The sequence below is a fragment of the Aulostomus chinensis genome, chromosome 12 (assembly GCF_037954235.1).
Source record: "Aulostomus chinensis isolate RoL2024-O1b breed Wild chromosome 12, RoL_Achi_v1.0, whole genome shotgun sequence".
In the NCBI taxonomy this organism is placed as follows: Eukaryota; Metazoa; Chordata; class Actinopteri; order Syngnathiformes; family Aulostomidae; genus Aulostomus; species Aulostomus chinensis.
Window position 1 is genome coordinate 22,995,681 of NC_141331.1, and position 25,559 is coordinate 23,021,239.

The following is a 25,559-nucleotide window of genomic DNA, read 5'->3' on the forward strand; positions in this document are numbered from 1 at the left end:
TATACAAGAGGCCCTCTGTGATGTTTGCAATTAATCATTTCAAATCCATTCTTTCCTCAGTGACAGCTATGAGAGTGAAGAATATCTCCATGATAATTCTGTCAGCCTAATTCTTCCTCTGAAATATGGAGTCAACATAAACATCCATGGGTGAGTTACTCCACTAAGACCACCAGAGTGATATTGGTCAAAACTATGTTGCTGTATTAGTTTTACGGGTCAAACCACATCAGCAGAGGGATGAAGCGTGGAAACTGCAATTATATGATACAGATATTTAAATGTCATTTAACACCTACCCAATTGAGAGAGACTCACACAGACAGAGAGAGAGAGTACGTGGACAGTCACAGTAATTTTGAGAAGCACAAAAACAATAATGTCTTGGACAGTAGGTAAAAGTTACTTATACTGTATGGCTCATGATGAACAGTTCATAGAGGACAGATGCAAGAACTGAAATAATTAAAGCTAAAAATGAACAAAGAAATTTAAAAAACAAACAAACAGAAATATATGGTCAAATTAGGGGGAATTTTTTTTTGTTGCTGTTGAGTCAGGAGCTATTAGGCAGTCTTACTCCGGTGTCTCAGCCATATGCTGAGACTGAAGATGTTCCCAATATGAGACTTTATGACTTGTTTGCAGTTTTGTGACACCGTCTTCATTTGTGTTTGGAGACGAAGGCTCAACTCCAATCGACTGCTACAGTGAGAAATTCAACTATACTTATAAGGTAAAATTCAAGTCTCATTTCATCCTCAGCATCTTTGCCCAGTGCATGTTCCAATAGCAGCAGACTGAATAGATCAGATGAGATACTTTTCTCCCTAGCTACATCCTGCCCATTGTTTGCTACATAAAATTTTCTCTGGCCAGCTTGATGTCATCTTCTTAGCTGGACTGACAGCAGACTGGGTGCTGTAATGATTCAATATTGCCTCTTGAGGTACTAGGTGGTATTACGAGACAGGATAGGACTAGTAAGAATGCACTAGAAAATGGACAGTTTTGTACTTCAAATCATCCATCTACCCATCAATCCATTTTCTACCACTTATCCTGTTAAGGGTCGCGGGGGTAGGTATTGGTTAGAGTTAGAGTATTGGATTAGCCTCGTCCCCTTTTGCATGTCTCTGGACTGTGGGAGGAAAACGGAGTACCCAAGGAGAACCCACGCAGGCACAGGGAGAACATGGAAACTCCACACAGAAAGACCCTGTGCTTGAACCGGGGCTCAAACCCAGAACCTTCTTGCTGTGAGGTGACAGTGCTAACCACTGCACCACCGTGCTGCCTACCTCAAATCAAATCAAATTTATTTATAAACATTCCTGAAGAGCCGGTTGCTACAGCCAGGAAAATTACCACACTTTTCCCTGTGTCTTCACATCATCCCAGTTTATTTCAGGGGTCGTCACCAATAGCTCTCCATCTCTCATGATCCCATTTTATCCTCCAGGTCACATGAAAGCCGATCCCTCACTCACTGCAGAGAACTTTGTCTGCTCTGTCTCTCATATTTTCTGTTGCTTCCTCTGAAATCTGTTTAACATCTCATCTGTCACCTGCCCTGCACCTGAGGGCTCAACAGGTACACACCTGTGTGCTGTTATTTGCTGGAGGGTCACGACCCCATGTGTAGTAAGTGGAAATTGGGGAGTTGATCGTGCATGAAGAAAACATCCAGACCTACCATTCTCATTACAAATTAAGTTAAAAGCTGAAAAACCATGAAATTATGGCAGATGGAAAAAATTCTGCAGAAACAGACACGGCCACACAGTTCTAGTTCGAATGGTCCATTCGTAACAATTGAGTGAATTTGTGTTTTTCTCATCATATTTTTTGCCAAACAAAGCTACTCATTGTGCTTTTAGCTACTTTTGTTTCTTCAAATACACAATATTGGTCTTCAGGAAGCCCAAATTGCACCTTTTTACTTATAGAAAGTGATATGGAATTTTAGCTGACATCCTATTTTAGCTCTCTTGTAGCCTCAGCTTCCAAATTTGTTTGTAAGGTCAACAGCTGGCGGCACAGTGCTGCAGTGATTAGCACTGTCACCTCACAGCAAGAAGGTTCCGGATTCGAGTCACGGCTCGGGCACGGGATCTTTCTGTGTGGAGTTTGCATGTTCTCCCTGTGCCTGCGTGGGTTCTCTCTGGTACTCCGGCTTCTTCCCACCGTCCAAAGACATGCAATTAAGGACTAGGCTAACTGGACACTCTAAATTGACCGTAGGTGTGAATGTGAGTGTGAATGGTTGTTCGTCTCTGTATGTTGGCCCTGCGATGGACTAGCGACCTGTCCAGGGTGAACCCCGCCTCTCACCCATAGATGCTGGGATAGGCTCCAGCCCCCCCGCGACCCTTAACAAAAGGAATAAGCGGAAGACGATGGATGGATGGATGGGTTGACACATATGTGTGACTGTTCACGAATGTTGGGCACAGATGTTGTGAGGGGAGCTGACTCAACTTCATCTCACAGCGAACCTTGTACATCTGTTATGGACGTCCATTTAAAGAGGTCCAGTGTAAACCATCTCTGCGTCTCCAGCCTATTTCTTGTGTCTGATAAATTTCGTTTATGTACAAAATTCCTCCCCTAAAAGGATACACAGTTGTCTTTCAAAAGTCCCCTCTGTGAACAGATTTATCTTAAGTGTAAACTGCTTTGAGTGAATTCACATCAAATTGTGCCAACTTGTAACTTTCTATTGACTTTTCTTCCATCCCTGTCTTTAGGTGCTAAACTCTGGTCCCAGCAGGTCAGTAGATACAGTTGTAGACATCGCGCTACCAAAAATTCTCACACCATACCGACACAGACTGCTGCAAGTGGCCGACTGGCAGGTAAATGCAGTTGTTGCAACAGTTAATGATCAGAACTTTTGACATTTATTTAATATTTTATACCATGTAAGATGAATTGAATACGGGTTCCTTACATAATGACTGCAGTTAGGAGCATATCATCATGTATGTTTGAATTTCTGGAGGGATATCATGAACCTCAGAGGTCAGAATTACTTCTCACACATCCATCATCGACACTGAAACATTTATTTTTGTAAGGAGAAGGATGCAAGAAGCAACCCTCCTGGGTAGTCATCGGCTTCGACAACCCAAACAGTTTTGGCATCTCCAGTCTCACTCACCAAAAACCTAATGATGGCTGAAGCTGTTATGCATCCATTTTCAACCACTTATCTAAAATTGCATGGCAGGGCAGCTCCAGTAGGGAATCCCAAAGTTCCCTTTCTCTGGCCTCATCAGCCAGCTATGGTTGGGGTATCCCGAAGGCCACTGTGGAAATACGATCCCTCCACCTGGTCCTCGGCAACCTCCTCTGAGGTGGACCTGCTGAGGGAGACCCCATGTGGCATTGTTAATAGATTTCCACTTAGATGTCTGTCCTACACATAATAGCAGGAGCCCTACTCCAAGTCCCTCATGGAAGGCTTACCTTAGGGACACACCGGAGGCGGAAGCATCGTAAAGTGTCATTTCCCTTGCATTTCTCCTTGCCAGTCAACAAGCAATTCTGCTCCTCTCCACCTTTTTTTTTTTTTATAAAGAGCTGATTTTTATCTTGGGTAAGTTTATAGCCTTATCAATTTATAAGGTAAGGTATTCATGACAATTGTACATGTATGTCCATGTCTTTTGGTGGCTACAGTAATGAGTTTTAAATGTCTAAATGCTGCATGAACGGCCACAGTAAAGAGTGTTTGTTTCTAGTGTTGTGTAGTTAGGTCTGTAGCCTCAGTTAAATACACTTAGAATTAAAATACTGTTTAAATAGAGGCAGGACAGCCAATGACATTATAGATCAGGTTGTTTTGTTTGAAATTTCCTTTATTTTGATAGTTCACCAGATGCTCTATGTCGTTCCTGTGTCCGACTTCCTGTCGAGCTTGACAGAGTTGCTGTTGGCTTGCGGAAAAAAATAGACTAGATGCCGAAACGATCGCTGCAAAGCACGAGCCAGTGTGAACGGACAGATGTGTAAACATTGGTGCCGATAGGAAACTTGATGCACGCCGCAGCCTTTTGCAGCGCTTCCGCCTCCGGTGTGTCCTCGGGGTTCCTGTAACTTTTCAACTTAGGGCTAAGGAAGATGCCAGTTGCCCTCCTGAGCAAACCCATTTCGGCTATTTGTATCTGTGATCTAATTCTGTAGGGCGTGGCCCATATTTCTTGGCCACAGGTTACAGTCAGAATGAAGACTAACTGCACTATCCAGTTGTAGTAGAATTTAAAATAATATATATCAAAACATAAAGTCCTGGTATAATTTCCAGCTCTTTGCTAATCTATGAACTACGTGACTTTGACCAAAGGAGAATCACAATTTCATTCACTCACAATTGAGATAGGGTATACAAGTGAAAACAGCTTTTTGACGCCAAAAATATTTATTTATGTCCATTCCTTGCTTCCTGTTGAATTATTCAGGCACATGTATGACTTTTACTTCATCTCTAATCTGCTGTGACCTCAACAGGGCACTGTCCCAGGTGTGATATTGTCTGTATTTTACTGTGTATAATGTATACGGCTTGATGGTTATGGCTCAGGTCCACCATTTTGGTTGGTCTACCATTTTTGGAACACTGCCATGGTAGTGGTAGCAGTGATGGTTTGAGGTATTTAAACTAGCATCACACAGTAGTAGAATTAATGTGTGGAATTAATTTATTGATATTCTCTCTGCAGTCATCTCACGGTCTTTGCTCCATCAGCAACACAACTGTTTCAGTTATTGAGGACTGTGATGCCCCTCAAGCTTCCTTCCTCAAACAGCTAGTCTTCTTCTTCTCCTCCACCTCCACCCGCACAATGGTAAACTTACGCAGAACAAACACCGCATCTTTTTTTCTCAGTTACAAAAAAGTGATGCTCAACCAAAGCCTTCACTGGTAAGAAAAAAGTGGGATATTTGCTTAATTTTTTAAAAGGTTAAAGAATGCTTGAGAAAAAGACTTCATTAGGAAAATGTTTGCCTTGTAATATTTTTATAATGTGGTAATTATTTTGATTCTTATGTTGGTCCACCAATTTGGTTGAGACTGAACTATCTCAACAACTATCTGACATGCATAGAGCCAAACTGTTGGCTTGTGGCTTGTTGGCCTCTTGTGGTTTAGAACCTTAAACACTGGGGTCAAATGTGTACATGTGAGCCTGAAACTTATTTCTGCGTGTCTGCACAGTTCTGCGGTCGTGGCGACGAGTTGTGTGAGCGGTTGGTGTGTCATCTTGGTAATGTGGAGGCAGGCGGAGAAGTCACCATCCAACTAGAGATCAGACTGAACCCCGCAGTATTACTGCAAGCTCCGGTAGCGTACACACACACACACACACACACACACACACACACACACACACAGCACAACACTGTTTGTCATATTAATACAATCACACATTCACTTTTGTCCTCTGGGGTGTTTAATTTCCGGGAGACTGAATCTTCCCTTAACACCTGAGTGGCATGATGCCATCTGCCAATGAGGTGCTTGAAAAATGGATTTGACTCCATTTCACTGTGAGAAAAATATACATCCCAGATAATAATAAGCTGATCTACATTCTACTCAAGTCAAGCCAAGTCAGTTTTATTTGTAGCGGCAAATCACAACAAAGTTATCTCATGACACTTCAAAAGTAGAGCAGGTCCAGTACCACACTCCTTCAGTAAATCTACACCCAGCAATTCTCCATGATCAAGCACGTCTTGCAACAGCGATGATGGAAACCTCCCTTCTAAAAGATAGGAACGTCGAGCAGATCCAGGATCAATGGGGACGGCCTTTTGCTTTGACCGGTTGGAGGAAAAGAGAGGAAGAGAGTGGGGCAGAGACAAAGACAGATAATGGAGGAAGACAGATATGCAGAAGGAGAGAGAGGGACAGATAAAGAGAGAGAGAAAAGCTTTATCAAGAAGGAAGGTATTAAGTCTGCTCTTACACACAGAGAGCGTGTCTGCATCCCGGACCGAAACAGGGAGACTGTTACACAGGAGGGGAGCCTGAGGGCCGAAGCCTATGGCTCCCATTCTACTTTTAGAAACTCTAGGAACCACCAGTAACCCTGCATCCTGGGAGCGAAGGGTTCTAGCTGGATAATAGGAGACGATGAGCTCTGTCAGGTATGAAGGAGCCTGACTGTTGAGGACTTTGTATGTTAGAAGGAGAATTTTGAATTCTATCCTGAATTTGATAGGGAGCCAATGGAGAGAAGCCAGTAGCTGGAAGCTGCCGTCTTCTCTGCATGTCCACTAGGGCAGTTACCCTCCTAAACTCCACAGAGACTTGCTCTGTCCCCCGACCACGTCAGCTTATTCATTCCAATTCGACAAGTAGAGGAGTCAGTCAGAAAAACCTAATCGAAATTAACACGACCACCAAATTATCTTTAAAGAATATGAAAATCAGATGTGGACTATTAAATATCAGATGTCTGATGCCCAAAACTGTTTCAGTAAATGAATGGATAGCACTGCTTGCTTTGTGTCTCTAAAACCTGACTGCGTGAAGATGAGTATGTTCGTGCCATAAAGTGGAGTGAAGTGAAACAGGATTGAAAATAAAAATGAAAAGTACAAATAAAATGCACTGTAATCATAACTGACAGGAGATGCAGAACTCATGTCCTATTCCATTGAAAGCTCAGCAGCACCAGATCTGTTCAAATTAACATTCACAATCAGTGCCAAATTGCTTTCTCAAACCAATTTATTTATAGATTTTGTAAGGCTTAATAGAGAAACTTAATTAAAATGTAGCAAACAGAAACTGTAATGGATGCAATTTAAAATGTATTTCATTCAGAAAAAACAGCAATTCAGTTTTACAGAACTTCACATTCATTTTCCCTCAACATCCTCCTTATTTTTCCTGACCTTTTATGGCTCCCAGCAGTTCCAGCAGACTTATTAAGACAACATTACTTCAAAGTTTTCAAGTCCATCACTTTTTTCTGAGCTGATAACATCTGGTGATATAACTCAGATGGCCTCACATAAATCGGTCCTACTCATGCAGGATGAATTAACAGTCACAGCTGCAGCCAGTATTCAAAGTTCAACAGCAGATGACACTTGGATTCGTGCTCCGTAGCTTTCCTCTTACTTGACAGTATTTGATCCAAGTGAGATGAACAGCAGTTGAGCTCTTGTGCATTTTTATTCTGTTTATTTAGCAATATATTCGTTTTTAAAGATAAGATGTGTTTAGGGTTATTTTCTCCTTGACTGGTAGCATTTAACATCACAATAGCAACAATTATTTTCGTACATATTGAGACTGCTGAATAAGCATTACTTCAGCATAACTGACCATGAAGTAACCATCACTCTATGTAACCTTTTATAGGAAGTGGGGAACATGTATGCCTTTTGTTTCATCCTTGCCTTCAAAGTGAACATGATCATTTATAATTACTAGACGCATTACTAAACTTTGAAGTAACAGTTAACCAAGCATTAACTAACTATTAGTAATGTACATTTATTGTACTTTTTTTCCACATCACCTTGTAATCCACAACATAAACAGACTTTCTAACGTTTAGTGGCATATATTCTCTGTTTTTTTGTCTCAGGGTCGTCACAGTATCATGATGTTGGAGAGCACAGCGGTGATGTCATCTCCCAAAGCAGATCATCACACCATCCTTGTCCAGGAACAACCTGTAGCACTGGTAAAACCACCTTCATCACAACCAACAGTTTAACACATACATCCTACAACCTGATTCAACACAGAGTAGTGGTCGACTGAAACGCTCAACTGAAAGTTGTCATTGTTTCAGGGTGAATTGCTTCTCCTCTTTGTCCTGTGGGGTAGAATAAGTCCCTATGGGCTTTTCCTTAACTAAGTCTAAATTCTTGCTTGTGTTGTACGTCGCTTTGGACAAAAGCATCTGCTAAATAAAATTGTAGAATTGTGAATATTGTATACCTTTACCAGTTTCATATTGTCATTTTGGTAGTGTATTTACCAACATCAGCATGTGCTAATGGTCAAAAAGCTCTTAAATTATAGCTCTAAAAGCCATGAATGCAGCCACTTATGTCACGCTGGCCCCCTGCACACTTGATATTAATATGCGTCTTGAGGTTTTCCAATCACAAGGGGTCAGCTCTGCTCACTTACCCACTTTGAATGTAAATAAATGCATCCATTAATTCCATTGACTGCATTTTTAATAGAAATATATACCCACGATCGTGTATTTCTTACAAGGGGCATACACAAGTGTTTAGTAGAATACTATCTCTAAGGAATTGCTGTCTTTTTTTTGGATGGTCTGTCTGGTGTAGTGTTTTGGAGCAGAGAGAGAAACAGAGAAAAAGAGAGAGAGTGATCAGCTGACTTTCAAGAGATACTCACTTTTCATAAGAGAGTGAGTGGTGCAGCCAGCGATACTTAACCCTGTGTTTATCAGTCTAAAGTTAAAAGCAAAAGACAGTGAAATTCCCTGACATGATTGTGTGATCCTGACCAAATACCAACCAAATAATTCACGGTTTGATACAGTTCCAATATCTCCATGAGCATTTCACATGATCAGACTGTGATAATATGCAAACATTTGCATGCTAAAGTGTCAATTTTGATGTAAACAAAGGACATCACCAAGGACAACTTTAATCTGTCCCAGGATGCTTTTGCGCACACACTACTGAAAGAATATGTCCACATGTGGCCCAGACCACCTCCTGATGTGGTTTCAGTGATGGGATCTCAGAATGCCAAGTGCATTAAATGGCCTAAACTGATTTACATTCGTTCAACTCAAACTAATATAGTTGGTCTAAAATAAAATTCTTTCATTACTTCATTTGATCCCCATTTCAGACACACATAACACAAAATCTGGTTAATGTGTTGTTATTTAAAACGAATAAAAACTCATCCAAATATATATATTTATATATATATATATATATATATATATATATATGTAACATCAACATGGAACTCATCAGCATATTTATGACAGTGATATACAAACTCAACAACATCACGACTTGTATCAAAACACACAGAAAAACTGCCCTAGAACCCAGATATGTTTCAGGCAGAAAAGCTAAGGCAAGTTTTGACCAGTTTGGACCAACCATGAACCTTTTTTACCTTTAAAAGCACTATGTAGTGCCTAAAAACTGGCATTAAATATACATATACCACATTTAACACACATCAGCAGTACAAAACATGGAAATTCTTCCACCAATCTCAAAATAAACGGTTCAAAATGCACTTTGACCTTGACTGAGATCTTAAATTTTTCAGCTTCTCTTCAGTTTTTTGTCTATGATGAACACAGTGTATGACCTATCACATTTAGAGAAGAAAAGAAATTGCTTCAACCAAAGTAATTAGTACTAGTAGAACAATAATACAAGTGCAATATTTGCGAAGGCTAAGGCATGGTATAACCAGCTCAGATTAAACATGAAAACGTTGGTTTTACTATAAACTGTAGTATGTAATGCCTACAAACAGATATGAAATATACATATACATGTACAACACACATTGTAGAAGTACAAAACAGAACCTGAAAAAAATCCAGCCCAGTCACAGCCTATCCATAGGAACACACTTCAAGATGCACTACACAAGTAATTTTTAGAACAAGAAAACCATCCACGCTGACTGTCACTGACTGTGTGGACAGTGTTTGCCCCTCATGAAAACAGCTTGATTTTCACCTGCTGTATCTTAGCATTCAGCTTGTGTCCATCCAAGTTCATAATGATCTTCTGGAAAAACTCAAAGGTGTACTTGAGGTTTTCGGGAAAGGCTAGATCAAGGGCATAAATGAGCCCAAACAGCATGATGAACCCCATGATGACACTACCAACATTGTTGAGGACTTCCCACAATCACAACTCCCACGTCCTCTGGCTCCTCATGTCCATCTCTACGGATTGTGTAAATCCCCATGTGGTGGCGATGTCCCTCTCTGCGTCCTCAGCTGCAGAGGACTGAACAACAACACAGAAAACAAATTTAAGTAAAACGCTAAACAACAGAAAATCATATAGAAAATCTAAATGCACAGTTACAACATACAGCAGTTTAGAGCAACAGTTCATCAGTTGTCGTGGTCAAAAAACAGGTGCCAATTCTAAGATGGCTGCAGTCTTCAACATTTGACCTAAGATATCTGGCCATGGTTCGTGAGGGTGGTGTGTCAGGGTCTCACAGAATCTTCTGATGCACACATCAGTGTTGTTTCCTGAAGTCTGTGGCTGCTTCATAGTATTTCTCATAAATGAAGCATGGAATTAGATAAGTCTCAATATTATAGAGTAACTAACCCCTGCAGTCAGAGCCTAACTTCATCTGCTGCATCATTTTGAAAAATGCTTAAAAAGTGGGCAGACACTGACAGAACAAGGAGAGAGGAGGAGCGGAGACAGGACGAAGCATAGATGTGTGACAAAGGACTTGACATGACAGATGAAAGAGAAATGGACAGCAACACAGACTCTCAGGTCACCTACTCCACAGACCGCTCCTCAGAGGTGGAGGTTTTTTCACCTCCAGAATCTGAGGCACACAACATGGATGACAGTGGACTGAGCCTGATCATCTTCAGCTCCATCAATGCCTGAAACTGGAGCTGTCAGAGCCGAGGCTACAGCAGTGCAAGAGAGCTGAGTGGCAACATAATGTTAGCAGCTTTATGGCCAACATTTTTCAATTGTAAAGCTATGCAATTGCAGTGATCCCTTTTGAATCTACCACAGAAAACATTCAGCAAAACTCAAGAGTGAGAAACCAAATCCATCCCCACTCCTAAAGGTAGGCGTGCCTGCGTGTACGGTGTGTGGATCTTTGTAGGATAATTTACAGTGTATACAGTGACTACTACGTGTCACTAGGTTGCAGTAATGTCCTAACAAGTAAAATGGAGGTGCCAGAAGTCAGGAAATACAGGAAAAATAGAAAAAAGATGAGTTGCAGTATTTTTTATGTTGCATATTTACATTAGTGATAAGTATGGGTTACAATTATACTACATGAGAAAGAATTGCAATAAACTTACCAAATATTCCTTGAAAAACACACTGGGTCTTCATTGACATACACAACAGGCTTCTCAGGATGCACTCCCTCCTTATTAGAGGTGAGTTAAAAATGTCTATATACCGATATTTTATCGATATACATTTGTAGGAAAGATTATCAATACATAAATCCCAGTATCGATTTTTTAAAATGCATTACATCTTACCCGTTTCTTCTTTTGTTTTTGTTTGCCCCTTTAGTCTGGCCTGATTTAGTGCGTAGTGCAACGTTACTGCAGTCAGATGATCAGATCTCGCCAGATCCAGGCCATGTGCCTCCGATCAGAGAACAACAAGATGGCGGAAGCACAACTTTAATCACCAGCAAATTTAAGAGCCGACGTCTGGCAGCACTTCAGCTTTAAGAAGCGAGAAAACTGTGCCAAACTTGACAAAAATAATGCTGTGCGCAAAATGTGCAAAGTAGAAGTTAAGTACAATGGAAATACAACTAATCTCTGGAGCCATGTGACGAGGCATCACCCAGAGTACACTCAGCAACCAGGAAACTACAAGTCACTGCAACAACCCTCGCTGGAGAAAGAATTTGGGACCAAGTTTCCATCCACACCTCCACGTGCAGAGAACATCACTTCGGCTCTGGCACTTTTTATCTGCAAGGACCTCAGACCATCCTGTGAGGTAGAAAATGTAGGCCTCAGACCCCCGTCCACACTGGTACCACGCTATGTGCTACTGACACAGAAACAACTGAGTCAAGTCACAATCTCAAAGATGTACAGAGATGTTAAAAACAACGTCGCAACTGCTATGAAATCGGCAGAGAGAGTTGCCATCGCTTGTGACAGCTGGACAAGCAGAGCTACGATTCCTACTTGACCATCACCACTCCTTACACTGACAGTCACTGGTCCCTCATGTCCCATGTTTTACAAACGTGGGCGATTGAATCTCGCCACACCGCGAGTCGTCTTGCTGAGCTGCTGACAGTTTATGGAAGTCTAAGTTGCACTTTAGTTTTGAATGACGGTCATATTTTTAAATAAAAAGTGCATGATGTTGTATAACTATTGTTTAATGGTCAGTTCTCAATGTAAATATTCATATTTAATTATGCAGCAGGTTAGAGGGTTACTTTTACAATTGAATTAACAGCATTCGTCCTTTGAGAATCTCTTCCATTACCAAAGCAAAATTGGTATTTTAACTAAAATATCGTATCGTATATTGGATCGAATCGTATCGGAAATCGTATCAACTTGGGACCTAGTGTATCGAAATCGTATCGTATCGGGAGGTCAGTGGTGATACCCAGCTCTACTCCTTATGTTGATGTCATCGCACTAAAACATGGGTGACAAATAAGGACATCTGGTTGTGATGGTGGTGCAGGGATTAGAGCAGTCTGAAGATCAGTGGGTTTTTGGGCTGTCATATGTGAAAAAAATAATTATATAATCAAATTGTAAAAGAAAGCAGACATTAAACTGTGAAAATTATAGCTGCACTAGGTAGGTTTGAGAAATTAGTAAGAGCATGCAAGGTTTTCAAACATTGACCTCATTCCTTCAGGCCTTCCTCTTGCTGAGATTAAAAGAATACTTACATTTAAACCAGATTGTTATCATTACTAGGTGAGTAGTACGTGCACAAGGACAAACTGCCCACCATTTTGTTTTGGTTCCAAGACTGTTGCATTCCCATTTCCATTTTTGTGTAAACCAAGCACCACTCAACTTGCAAGAGGTGTTTTTTGGTATGGTGCACTGCAGTGCATTCTTGTTGATGCAGATCTTCTCCCCTCCCTTTTAGGCAAAAGCAAATGCCACAGCCCCTTTTCTCTGATCATGTAGCATCTATTTCCTAGTGTTATGAAAACACCATATTTCCAGCTGTGAAATATTTCTTGAAATGAGCAGCTACAGACAAGAAAAAACTTAACCACCACAATACAGTGAAAGTTTGTGTGATGCATTTATACTAACCGAGTCTGTCATTGCCAGGACACGCTTGATCTTTTGCCCTTTAACTCCTCCTTTGCTCTGGAAGATCGGAATCAGTTTGTCTGAGAAGTGGTCCATCTGTGACAGGAACTTTGATTGCAGTGACTTGGTGGTGATCCGCAAGAACTCTGCATTCACCTGAAAAATGTTCAACAATGTACTGACATGTTACTTGTACTGCCATAAAGGGAGGCAGGGTTATGACAAAATTACCAAAATACAAATTGCAGCCATTAATCACCAATTATAAAACTTGACAACACTCAAACATTTACTTACTTCACTCTGCTCAAACAGGGCAGGCCATCTATTTTTGAAGTCTCCCATCATAGGCCTCTGTGGGAGAAGGCTTTCTCCATTTTTGTTTTTATCACACCTGCATTGTTACGCTTTTTCAGTTCTGACAATAAAGCAATTCGCTCGTTCTCCAAGCTCTCTGCAGTTTCACCTTTTGGGTGCAGAGGAATGTAGTTAACTTCAGCCTTTCTAGGCTTCTTGATATTAGCTGCAGCTTTGCCTCTGCCTTCTCGTTTGTGTTTCAAGGAGTTTACACAGATTTCGGGATGACCAAGTCCCCCAAGCTTTGCTCGGTAATTTTGCATTTTATATTTTAGTGACTGTTTCCATCCCCAAAATCCTGTCTTGGATCCTAGCTGCCCCAAAGAAGAGTAGAGGTTTTCAGTGGAGGAAAGTCAAAACACCTCTATAGTGACAAACCTTGTGCAGCTACAAGTGAGCGTATTCAAGGGCAGACATTTTAGGAAGAGAAACTCTAATTTTTGAGTGGAGGGGGACATTTGGAAAGGACAAGGAAAAAATGTACAGCTACAATGACGCTGCAGATTTCATCACATCATGAAAGCATATCAAATACTCCTTATTTGCTCTACAGCAGCCGCTGCATACAATTCTTATAAAATTATTAATTTCATCTGAAATTCATCTAATGAAATGTGTGTCCTCTGATGCAAATGTATCTTTCTTCATCTGTCCATCCATCAGACTGAATCTTCCATCATCTTTCAAACAAACAGAAGCACATGGCTAATTAATATGCAGAATCGGGTGTTCTAAACTGTCAGACCTGTTCAGATATTTAATCCAGCATCCCATGCAGCACTGACTGTTCATTAAACTTGCCACTGGTGTTATCATCACCGAGTAATTGGTCATTTATAAGCCACAAACGGCCTCTAATGTCTAACAGTGTCAAGGCAACTGAAACTTGTCGGTGAAGACGTAAGCAGAGACCGGGAAGAACAGAGGCTGAGAGCGCGTTGCCTTGCACATGCACAATAGGCGGTCCCAGTTCAAATGAAACACATTGTTTTGAGTTCATGAATGTCAAGGTGAAACTATTACCACAATTAAATGTACATATATTTAGTATTTAATAGATTTGTTTCAGCAAATCAAACAATTTAATGTGTCAGTTCAAGGAAGGGCTTGGATCAGTTTTTTGAGTGTACATATGACAGCTCAGGGAGGAGAGAGGGGCACAGGTCCCGGAACGTATTCAGAAAACATGCTGAAAACAACATATAAATGCCCACTTGCCATGCTGTGGGACTTACGACACTCAATTTAAAAAAATATCCATGGTATAAATGTTATGATGATGATTTACAATTATTTTAGGCTATTCTGTGCAGCACAGGCAAATGCCCACATCACCACAAGTGGGACTTAGAGTACACAGTCAGCAATTAATTTCTCAACAGGTCTAACTTGTAAAACAACAAAAAAAGAGCTCACAATAAATCGCACAAATCTTCCATTATTATGACTGTATTTAAAGATTGGCACAGTGGCCTTTACTGTAAGTAGACAGTAGGCTCACCATTTAGCTGTCCAAAACACCCCAGCTAGCTTGGCTAGGTGTTTGTTTGTTTGTTTGTTTGTTTTTCTGTCAGGGGCGTGGTTTGTGCATCAACAGATCTCCGACTCTTTCGAATGACGTTAAATCTTAAAAAACAACATAAAATTCTTAGGATTTGTTCTGTAAATTAATATATGCACATTACTTTTTTATTTTAAACATTTTTAAAATGTTTTTATATATGTTATACAAGGGGTATGGTATCTGCCCAAATAAGTATCGGAACGCAGGGAGGCCAAAATTCAGAGGTGCCTGATCTTGTGCCAGCAGGATCCAGCTCAAATTAACCCCTGGTGCTGAGTAGTAGGCAGCTCTAGGTTTACAAAGGGTTTTCCTATAGGTTTTAAGGCTGTCTTTCCAGATCATGTGAGAGTTTGGATACTTTTGACAGGGCCTCCTATCGAAAGAGCAGCAGCCACAGTTTTATGTCAACAACAAACCCACCTTCAAGTAATCTACAAGTTTCCTCTTGTTTTGTCTTCTTCTTCCTCTTGCTTGCTCCTGACTCATGATGTCTTTATGACATCTCAACATGCCCTTCATCTGCTATCTGCAGCTCTAGAAATGCTGACTAACGCACCCATCTGATTGGTCAGATGTCGAGTGCTGTCAATCATTTCAGCAACGCATGTGCGGTCAGAGTACTGGTCTCGTCTCCTCTTCCTCAAGCTGATTTGATGCTTTAAGCACGATGCTCATGTGCTTATAAATGCGTCTCCTCGCACAAAATGTGGCCCCTCATTGAAGATGAGCCCCTGTGCACAGCGCATGTTCTGTGTTAAGGGAGGGGTGGCCCTGACAGCAACAAAGACATGATGAAGTCCCTATTGGGACACTGGGGGGGAGACATAGACAGGAGGGTGAAAAAAAGAAGCTTGAAAAATATATGACAGATCTTTCTGGAATAGATTTTATTGTTTCTTAAAATATAAATGCTAAAGATTAGAATAAAAATAGCTGTTTATTTTTTGTTTTGGATTGGCACATATCACCTTCACCTTTTAGATGGCCATGATATCTTGGATGGGGGGTTGCAAACCTCTATGGTCTTCTTGCTCATCCCTTGTCATAAATGCCAGAGTTTCAACAGTTTCAGTATAACCATCACTGGGCCAACTCACTGGTTTCAACAATGTCAACTCCAAATCTATCAACAAGTCAGACACTCTGAATTCTTTGTCTCCTGTCTTCTTGAAAGTAAAGTGAAGTGGACCGCCGAGCAACTACTTGGACATGCCTGACATGGACTGGAGGACCTCTAGTGGAAACCAAATCGTCGATTAGCGCAGCCATGATTATCTCAAGAGAGGCAGTAATATGGAAGAGGCTTTAAGAATCTGATTTTTTTTTATTTTATTTTGAAAAAGTGGGACTTAATGGCACCAATGAAAAAGGCATTAGAAAAGAATGAGTATGGCAGCCACAGGTTTTTCAAACTGCACACTTCAGAGCTTTTCCTGGGAAAGTTAGCTTGTAGCTTTTGTAGACATTATCTCAGTATTTGGTTGATTTTGCTACTGAGAAGCTATTTGACTTATAAGTAATGATGTAACCATCGGTGGTCCGTGGGACAGTTACTACCTTCCTTTCAAGGGTATTGCATACTTATGCAATACTTGTGCGTTTTAAAGTCATCTCCAAAGTCAAACAAATCAAAATTGATCATTTTCATGAGTTTGCAGCGATCTGTTTCCATCATCTTATATATGTTGTTGACTTTGTGATCATCAGAATTCACAGAATTCTAACCTCACAGAATTCAGGACATAATGAAATGCACTGTGGAACTTTAACACATGTTGTGATGATCACTGCGGAAAGGGGCCTGTGAACTGTACATGGCTTCTGCTGCTGGGGAGAGGACAGGATGCTCACCATTTAGTTGTCCAAAACACCCCACAAAACGTTAGACCCGGCTTGGCTGGCTGTAGGTGAACCTGGCCAGCTGCTGCCACGGTGCCAGCCTCCTGCCCCGGCTTGGCTAGCTGTAGGTGAACCTGGCTAGTTGTAGCAGCGCTAGCCTCCTGCTGCAGCCAATTTTGATCATCAACATGACCGCTGCAGCTGCCCTTGTCGCCGCTTGTGGAGGCTTTTCTGACTCGTGATGTCTCATGCAACTCTTCCTTCTTTTCGAAAAAACACAGCAAATTTAACCGTCTTTTTGACATGTTGGCTTTGAAATACTCAATAAACAATTTAGTCATTTCAAAGTGGAGCACTTTACATCACAAATGGCCTTTGAGAAAGGAGAAACACATGACTCAACATGAATCGTTTATGCTGGTATGACCTGCTACATTTACCGTTTGTCAAGTGGTGAAATCTAACAATCATCATTTTTATGCTTTATGTCAAGGTGGTGGTAGAGGCACATTTCACCCAGAAACCTTCAGCGTTGGTGAAAGTTTTCATCATAGTTGTTAGTTTAATCTTGGGATTGATGATCCTGGCTGCACTCATCTGGTGTCTATGGAAGGTAAATATTACTTTTTTATTGTTGTGAACACATTTTTTTTTGAGAGATGTAAAGATACTCGTGCCAGTACTGTCTAGTTAATTGACAGTGTAATAAAAACGATAAACATTTTTCATATATTGTCTTGTAATACCTATTAATTAATTAAGCTGCCATGTAATGTTTTGCTCTAACCTCATATGAAACACTTGCTGGAATACAAATATATCAAAGATATAATGGAGTGGCACAGAAATGAGTCCTACAAGTCAGAAACATTGTTTAATTGAACTGCTGATTCCCTTGTCCCTTCCCAGAGTTTTTTTTGTTGAATGTCTGAAATTAGGTCAGAGGTTAACACAAATTTATAATACTGCATTTTAATATTTTGCTTTTGGTCTAAAATACATCTGTAAATACCATACTCCAGCACCAATGTATTATGAGAATTATGTTTCTTTAAAATGGGCTGCACGGTGGTGCAGTGGTCAGCACTGTGGCCTCACAGCAAGAAGGTTCCGGGTTGGAGTCCCGGCTCCAGCACAGGATCTTTCTGTGTGAGTCTGCATGTTCTCCCTGTTCCTGTGTGGGTTCTCTCTGGTACTCCAGCTTCCTCCCACAGTCCAAAGACATCAAGTGGGGACGAGGCTGATTGATACTCTAAATTGACTGTAGGTGTGACTGTGAGTGTGAATGGTTGTCTGTCTCTATGTGTTGGCCCTGCGATGGACTGGCGACCTGTCCAGGGTGAACCCCGCCTCTCGCCTGTTGACGCTGGGATAGGCTCCAGCCCCCCCGCGACCCTTGATGTGTAGGAATAAGCGGAAGATGACGATGGATGGATGGATGGATGTTTCTTTAAAATGGGCTGCACGGTGGTGCAGTGGTCAGCACTGTGGCCTCACAGCAAGAAGGTTCCGGGTTGGAGTCCCGGCTCCAGCACGGGATCTTTCTGTGTGAGTCTGCATGTTCTCCCCGTGTCTGCGTGGGTTCTCTCTGGTACTCCAGCTTCCTCCCACAGTCCAAAGACATCAAGAGGGGACGAGGCTGATTGATACTCTAAATTGACCGTAGGTGTGACTGTGAGTGTGAATGGTTGTTCGTCTGTATGTGTTGGCCCTGTGATGGACTGGCGACCTGTCCAGGGTGAACCCCGCTTCTCACCCGTTGACGCTGGGATAGGCTCCAGCCCCCCCGCGACCCTTAATGTAGGAATAAGTGGAAGACAATGGATGTTTCTTTAAAATAGCCTTTCCTAACAAGTACCTAAGCGTGACGGCAGGGGTTGCACTGACGTCATGTTATTAATGCTGAAAACAGAAGCTTGAAAATTGGTTGGGTTGACAACGTTAGCATTTAGTAGTCTATGTCATAATGATAGCTTTGTGCTTTTAACAAATGCATTTACACTCCAAAAATGATAAAAGCAGTGTTTTCCTGTGAAAATCATTATGATAAACAAGTAGAACTCATAAACTTTTGTTTGCCACCGAGCCTATTTTGGGCAATAATCTAAAATCCAATGTGTCAGTCCCACTGACTTTTGGTCAAGGAAACCTATTGTAATATTATTCTTTGGGATTGCTAACAAGAATTCATAATCCCTGCAATACTCAATTTCATCTTTTTCTAAACTGTTGTAAATTACAAATTGTCAAATCAAATCCAGTAGTAGTTGTAATGACAATGTGGACCAACAATTTTGGAACACTTACTAGCCACTTTTATTTGGTCCAATCTACAGCTCTGCCAAAACTGCAGAGTTTACATAGTAAATTGATCAGGTTTTTTTGACACTTAATTATTTACATCACTACATGTTAGACATTGTTTATTGTTGTAGTGTGGAAGAGTGGTATTGAACTCAGTTGCTTTATGTTTAGAGATGTTTCTGCATACTCTACTACGTGAGAGGATGAAAGGGGCAGAATATTCAAATTAGAACCTTGGGAAAAGGCAGAGCTGCTGTTTGGTATGAGACTAGTTACATGGTAAAGGTGTACCTTGGGAAGTTGCAAGTGAGTGCAATGAATTGATAAGTCCAATATTATACATATGAATAAAAATATATTCATACACACACACACATATATATATAAAACGCAGTATGATAGCACTAATAAGGTACAGTTTACTGTACCACATGCTACATTCTCCTGACTTTGTCTCTGCCTCCCCTCCATCTGTCTCTCAGGCAGGTTTCTTCAAGAGAGACTACAAGAAAAAGAAGGACGATTTCAGGAGAGACAGCTGGGACTATGTTCCTAAACAGGACAAGAGAGAGAGCACCTCTTAGCCCTGTCTGTTACATGACCTCTGACTTTATGATGGTATTTACATCCTATGTGTTGGTCAGTTTGAATGAGGCCAGTGTGTTGATGGCATGTATGAAGGAAGTGCTGTGGTAAAGAACAGCAGCTCTATTTGAAAGCACTGCTGTTGAACATCACCAGCCACTGAGATGTTTCCCCACTGTCAGGTAATTTCATTTATGCAGCTTCTGCACAATTGTGGCCCCCTGAACACTTCTGAAATTGACCATAACCTTTGACCTCTTATACGACTGCGCAACATGCCTAATGTCACTTCAAATACAAAAAGACCTGAAAAACTGCAGGTGGTAGAAGATAAACTAAAGGAAAGCAATTGACATAGATGATAGGAACTGGAGACATCTGTCTTACCTCTGTTGTTCCATGAACATTCAAGGAAGACCCAACACTTGAAGAGGCAGTTTAAATGCACTTAAGGCGCATTTTTTGGGTCATTTGTCATTTATCTGACTTATTGTTCTATGTTGCTTAGTTTGTTGGTAACATGGCTATTTTACAAGGTTCAGGTAGAAGTTCAATAGAAAATTGGCAATTTGATGACATAGACAATATCAAGATTCAATTTCATCTGCTTTTCTACATCAAAATTTGTGTGGCAGTGTCAAGATTTAAAAAAAAAGGTTTCTGACACCGCTTAGATATTTATGCACTGCCTTCTTTTAGTCTGCTCAAAAACCCAACGTGGAAGTGCAAAGGAAGATGACTACATGATAATAATCCACTGCATTGTGATATATTTTGCAGCGGTGAAAAGTGCTGTTGAGCTGCTCTACAACTGTGAATAATGACACAAAGTAATTATTCCCTAGTGCAAAAATCTTAATTTAACTTAACACTAAGACAGACAAAAACACTGTCTTATTGAGTGCCTGCTGATCATGGCTGCTGCCAGGAATTTGTCTCTCCTGATGCTAAGAGCTGCTTGATTTTTTTTATGAGTTTCCATGAAATATGACTTCCATATGGAGTCAAATCAGGTGAAGTGGTGGCTGTGCTATAATAACAGTACCACTAAAGCAGCTAAGATGAACTGCTCTGGTGCTCCTCCCCTTTTATGGCTCTAGCTCACCTTTCTGATCCCCCTCTCCTCCCTAGGCCTCCTTGGAGAGAGCGTTCTGTTTAGATTTTCATTTTGGGGAGCAGTGTCAGACTGCGACTCCACCTAACCTGAGGATTTGCAGCTCTTCCGATGAAAAGTCTGTTTTTAGGGACAACTCTTAGATGGCATTTTAAATTGCTGACATGAAAGTGATGTCTTCAGTGACAGCATCACATTATACTACAGGGCTGGAATGTAGAACACAACTTGAAAAATCAGTATTTTAAATTAAACAAGCCTTTCAATAATTGTTGCCTGTGTAGGAAAAGAAATATCTTTTTTTGAAAAAGCACAAGACTCACTCAGATCATTTCAATAAATTAATTTGTTCTCTTTGTTTTTGAGACGTTGTTCTGCACTGGAGTGTGACTGCTTTTATTAACATGTTTGTTAAAAAAGAAAAAAAGAGGTGCTATTGAAGAAGCAAATTGTACTGGTCTTTTTCTCTCATAATTAAAAATAAAAAAGGATTACAGAAAAGAGCCGTTTAAGTATAGACAGCATTGTACACTTTCAGTTCATCCACTCTCTACTTGTGTTACAGCAACACTGTGCAGAAATTGCTTCAAAGCTCTAAAAAAGTACACACTCAACCAAATATACTCATCACATTATCAGGTTTGACCATGGAAAATGAACTGATCATTCTGCTGCGGAATCAGAAGAGACAACATTAAACAAATGCAACACAAATTATAATCTGAGAAAAGATAATAGATAATCAAATGTAAACATGAACTTGAATTAAAATATAATCATAATTTTCATCAACCAGTTCCCAGATCTTGTAGGTAGAGGTCACATGTAGCCCACCAGTCAAGCTGTAAAAATTATAGCAGCTTAATATGGTTCTAATACAGGTTGCCACTACTTTTATGTGTTTTGTTGCTGCGGATGAAAAATTCATCCAAATCTCCATGGAAATCATAACAGCCTGAAAAAGGGCAAGGCTGTGGTTTCATGGCGCCCGCTGCCGTCCTCAGATGCAACTGCAGGAAATGGTGGATTCAGCCTCGTCTACCTCCTCTCCGTACAGAGTGATGAGTCGTGGGTGGACCCTGAATGCCCCAAAAAACATGGAATCAGATGTCCAGGTATGTTCAGGACAGTCCAGCCAAAGAGGTTACGATGGTGACAGTTTTTGTCTTGAGTTTAATGTGATGTGATACTATGGTACTAAAAGAGAAAAAGGTAAAATATTGGAGGTTTTAAAAGGTCAGTTCACCTATGTAGCAAAAACAAATGTGATTTTGCTCTCATTGCAGCTCTCTTTCCCTCTAATTCTGAACAGATGATTTTTTTCAGTCTGCACTCTAGAATTTTGAAAGATTGCGTTTTTGAAAGCTTTGCTGTTCTGAGCTTGAATGTCACATTTTGGTCATCCTATCTTTAGTGCGTTTTTATGTTTGGCTTTGGGAAAGACAGTCACATAAGACAGAACACATTAGATAGCATGCAACTTATGGACAGAACAAACAAACAAGATGCTGGTTCCATCCACAGAGGCCATTGGAAGTAAAACAGGCCTGAGAGGAGGTGATAGCCTCTTCTTGGTCTATGGTGTCATCATTTTCTGGTGTTCCAAAATAGCAATGTGCCATGTTTGCAACGGACCACACCTCATTAACATACTTAAGCATGTGTCGACACAGGTGGAGCGCAAGTTCAGTTGTTCATTACAGGGAGAGGGTCTTCATGAACATAAACTAGCAATGACGCCTGCGCTTGACTGAGCGCCAGCTGGCACCATGCTTGGTGCACCTTATATTTCAAATCTACAAAAAAGTCACATGGATGTATAGAAAAATGAATCGTTCTCCATCAATGAATCATAAAGGTAATGTTTCAAGCAAAAATGTTACATCATGTATACACACACACACACACACACACACATATAGTATGTGTGTGTATATATACAGTACATATATACGTGTGTGTATGTATATATATATATATATATATATATATACATACATACATATATATATATATATATATATACATACATATATATATATACATATATATATAAAATTCAGCTAGTTTTATCGTACCTTACAAGTACTTCATTAGCAATCTCCACCAGCTCCCCATCAATGTTCCAAGGGAAGGTAGCTCCATCAGATCGAATGATGGGGATCGGGTTTACGTTGCCTTCTTCCTCACTCTCTTCCTCCTCTGAGCAGGCAAACAGTGCCCGGGGGCAGATTCTCATTGCTGACACTGTGTGTGTCTCCACAAAGGAGAAGCTGAACTGCAGAGACATACAGAGACACGTGTATAAACTTACGCTATCTTTGTAAGGACTGATTTGTGAGGATAATTAGAGAAAAGTGAGGACATACTGGTCGGCCTTCACTCTGAGCCCCTCCTCAAACCAAAGGCAGTTCAAGGGTAAAAACATGATTTAATTGTAAAAGTTGAGAGGAAATTGAGTTCATGGAATTTTAGGATGAAGACCTCGATAAGATTTCGGGTTAGGTTACACTTAGGATTAGGGTTAAGGATGGGGTTAGGGTAAGTCTCTAGGAAAGGAATTTAAGTCAAAGTAATGTCCTCTGAAGTGATGAAAACACAGTGTGTGTCTTTCCGTCTGTCCATGTGTCTGTGTCAAAGGTCAGACATATAGGCTTAAAATCTCTGTTAAGCAGCTTGTCAATGTGGAGCAGTGGAACAGTGACTGTACACCGTCTCTACTATATCAATGTGAAGCACCAATAGGTGGCAGCAGAGACCATTTAATCAGTACCATCAGGGCTCAGGAACAGGACCAGCTGAAGAGACAGAACTATAATCTGATTAACATGATTTGGTTTCCCATTTACAGTTCACTTATGCAATTTTGTCTGATTTTCAGTTTCATAAAATTATGTCTGAGATTTTTCACAAGAGGATTTCAAATAGATGGAGGGGTTTTCGGACTCTAAGATGTCGGCACCTGTTTTGCACCAGCTTTCTTATGTGGACAAACATTGCAGTAATCAAGCCTGTTGGTGTATGAAACATGCATGAATCTCTCAGCATTTGTCTAGCAGAGAAACAATTTCTTTTAAGTAATACTTTTAGGGTGATGAAGACAGGCTTAGTCACATTACTGAGATACAAATTTCAAATCAGGATCTACAGAGGCTCTGATTTGTGCCAGGGATTTAGTGAACAATATCACTCAATGAGTCAGTGGTATTTACTCTGATCATTTTAACATTTTCATTTTCTTTGTTCAGTTGTAAGATATTGATGTGGCATCCACAGGTTGTTATGCTAAGTGTATGCATCCAGTTAATCAATACAGTTGACGTCATTGAGTTACATGGCAACAAATATTAATTCAGTGTTCTCAGATCATATGTTCCAGTTTCAACATATGAAGAGTGAATAACACAGATTAGAGGCTTGAGGAACCTTACATTATGCTGGTGTGAGCATTCTTGAAGACTGAACATAAAAACAACAATTTGAACATCGGAGTATTTCCTGTACTCCACAACAAACTGTGCATTTTAATTACTTTCCAGATAAGGCATTTACATTAAAATTATGGGAATTATACATGATAAAATTTCCCAACTACCAGCATATTAAGTATATACTAAGGACATATGCAGAAACATATATGAAAAAAATAATGCAAAATATAATAATGTTCTTATATTTTGGATATGTCCAATCTGACTATGTACCTTTTCTTAAACATGCATAAAACAAACATATTACTGCATTTTGATTAGTTCACTTTTGATACTTTTTTCCTAATCTAGCAAATACAGATCAATTTAGTCGTGGTTCTGGGTAACCTATTTTTCTCACAACTTCTCTTATTTTTCATTTCTTATTATTCTATCTGGTTCAATATTAACATAACAGAACTGTTTATGTTTTCTGAATATATGAAGTGGAGGGGGGGGGGGTGTTTCACATCACAGTGCTGTCATGTCTTCGATAACCTCACAGTTCACTTGACTTACGTGAGTTCATCATCCATGTGGCTCACGCCAATTTCTCAAGGTTACATGTCTCCACCAGGACAGAGTATATAGGTCAGTAAGTAAACAGCATGTTTACTTCACATGTCAGTGAATGCGACTGGCAGTATATTTAGAAACTGGGTTAGTGTGTAGTCTCACAGGCCAGGCCTCGGAGAACCAGGCTAATCTACTCACTAACTAGGTTTCTTTTTTGAGCTGTATAAGAGGTGAGGCCTTACAATGGCCAGGCCAAGATGTAGCTGTTGGGAACATGGCCCATGTAGGCAATTACCAATTTACATTTAGAAAGTAATACTTTTAGCAGTTTGTGTTGAGAGGAAATACTAAAAGGTTTTCTCACCTGTCCACTAGAGCTGTTGTATCTTTTCAGGTGTTTGATGAACTCTGACCTGGAAGTGTCTTCTACTGCAATTAATGCTGCACTGCCATTGGCCAGCCTGTTGCAAACAGCAAGTGAAGAAACACTTTAGGCAATAGGGGTATGGGTTCTTCTCGTATCCCAATTAGCACATCTTTACGACCTTTCGTTGCCTCCGCTCCTCGCACTTTAATTCTATTTTATCCATCCTGTTGTGTTCTGCTTTTATTAATTATATGTGGTCATTTGATTGAACTGAGTTTTGCCCTCTTGGCTTACTAAAGAAACTTTGTGGCAGGGCAGCACAAACCCAACAGGTCTTTCTTTCAAGTCCAGTTTGGGTTTGGATGGAAAATGCAGCTGAGCTTACATTCATTGTGTATTCCAG

At 40.4% G+C, this 25,559-nt stretch overlaps 2 protein-coding genes and 1 pseudogene across 3 annotated transcripts in view; 1 reads left to right on the forward strand and 2 right to left on the reverse strand.

The window, feature by feature from the left end:
• itga4 (integrin alpha 4) overlaps positions 1-21,168 on the forward strand; it is a 50,707-nt gene extending 29,539 nt beyond the window's left edge. The window contains exons 22-29 of the mRNA XM_086220819.1: positions 61-150; positions 649-736; positions 2,751-2,858; positions 4,725-4,850; positions 5,222-5,347; positions 7,611-7,709; positions 17,294-17,413; positions 19,587-21,168. Of these exons, the coding sequence (XP_086076945.1) occupies positions 61-150; positions 649-736; positions 2,751-2,858; positions 4,725-4,850; positions 5,222-5,347; positions 7,611-7,709; positions 17,294-17,413; positions 19,587-19,688 (859 nt within the window). The 3' untranslated portion in view covers positions 19,689-21,168. The remainder of the gene's footprint in view (positions 1-60; positions 151-648; positions 737-2,750; positions 2,859-4,724; positions 4,851-5,221; positions 5,348-7,610; positions 7,710-17,293; positions 17,414-19,586) is intronic.
• Positions 9,306-13,870, reverse strand: LOC147252492 (uncharacterized; annotated as a pseudogene).
• Positions 18,693-25,559, reverse strand: part of cerkl (CERK like autophagy regulator) — a 59,545-nt gene continuing 52,678 nt past the window's right edge. The window contains exons 12-14 of one of the 2 annotated variants that reach the window (XM_086220820.1): positions 25,154-25,250; positions 22,882-23,081; positions 18,693-21,882 (exon numbers count right to left, since the gene is read on the reverse strand). In XM_086220820.1, the coding sequence (XP_086076946.1) occupies positions 21,804-21,882; positions 22,882-23,081; positions 25,154-25,250 (376 nt within the window). In that variant the 3' untranslated portion in view covers positions 18,693-21,803. Of the gene's footprint in view, positions 22,001-22,881; positions 23,082-25,153; positions 25,251-25,559 lie in introns of both variants that reach the window. The other variant, XM_086220821.1, reaches the window with a different exon arrangement.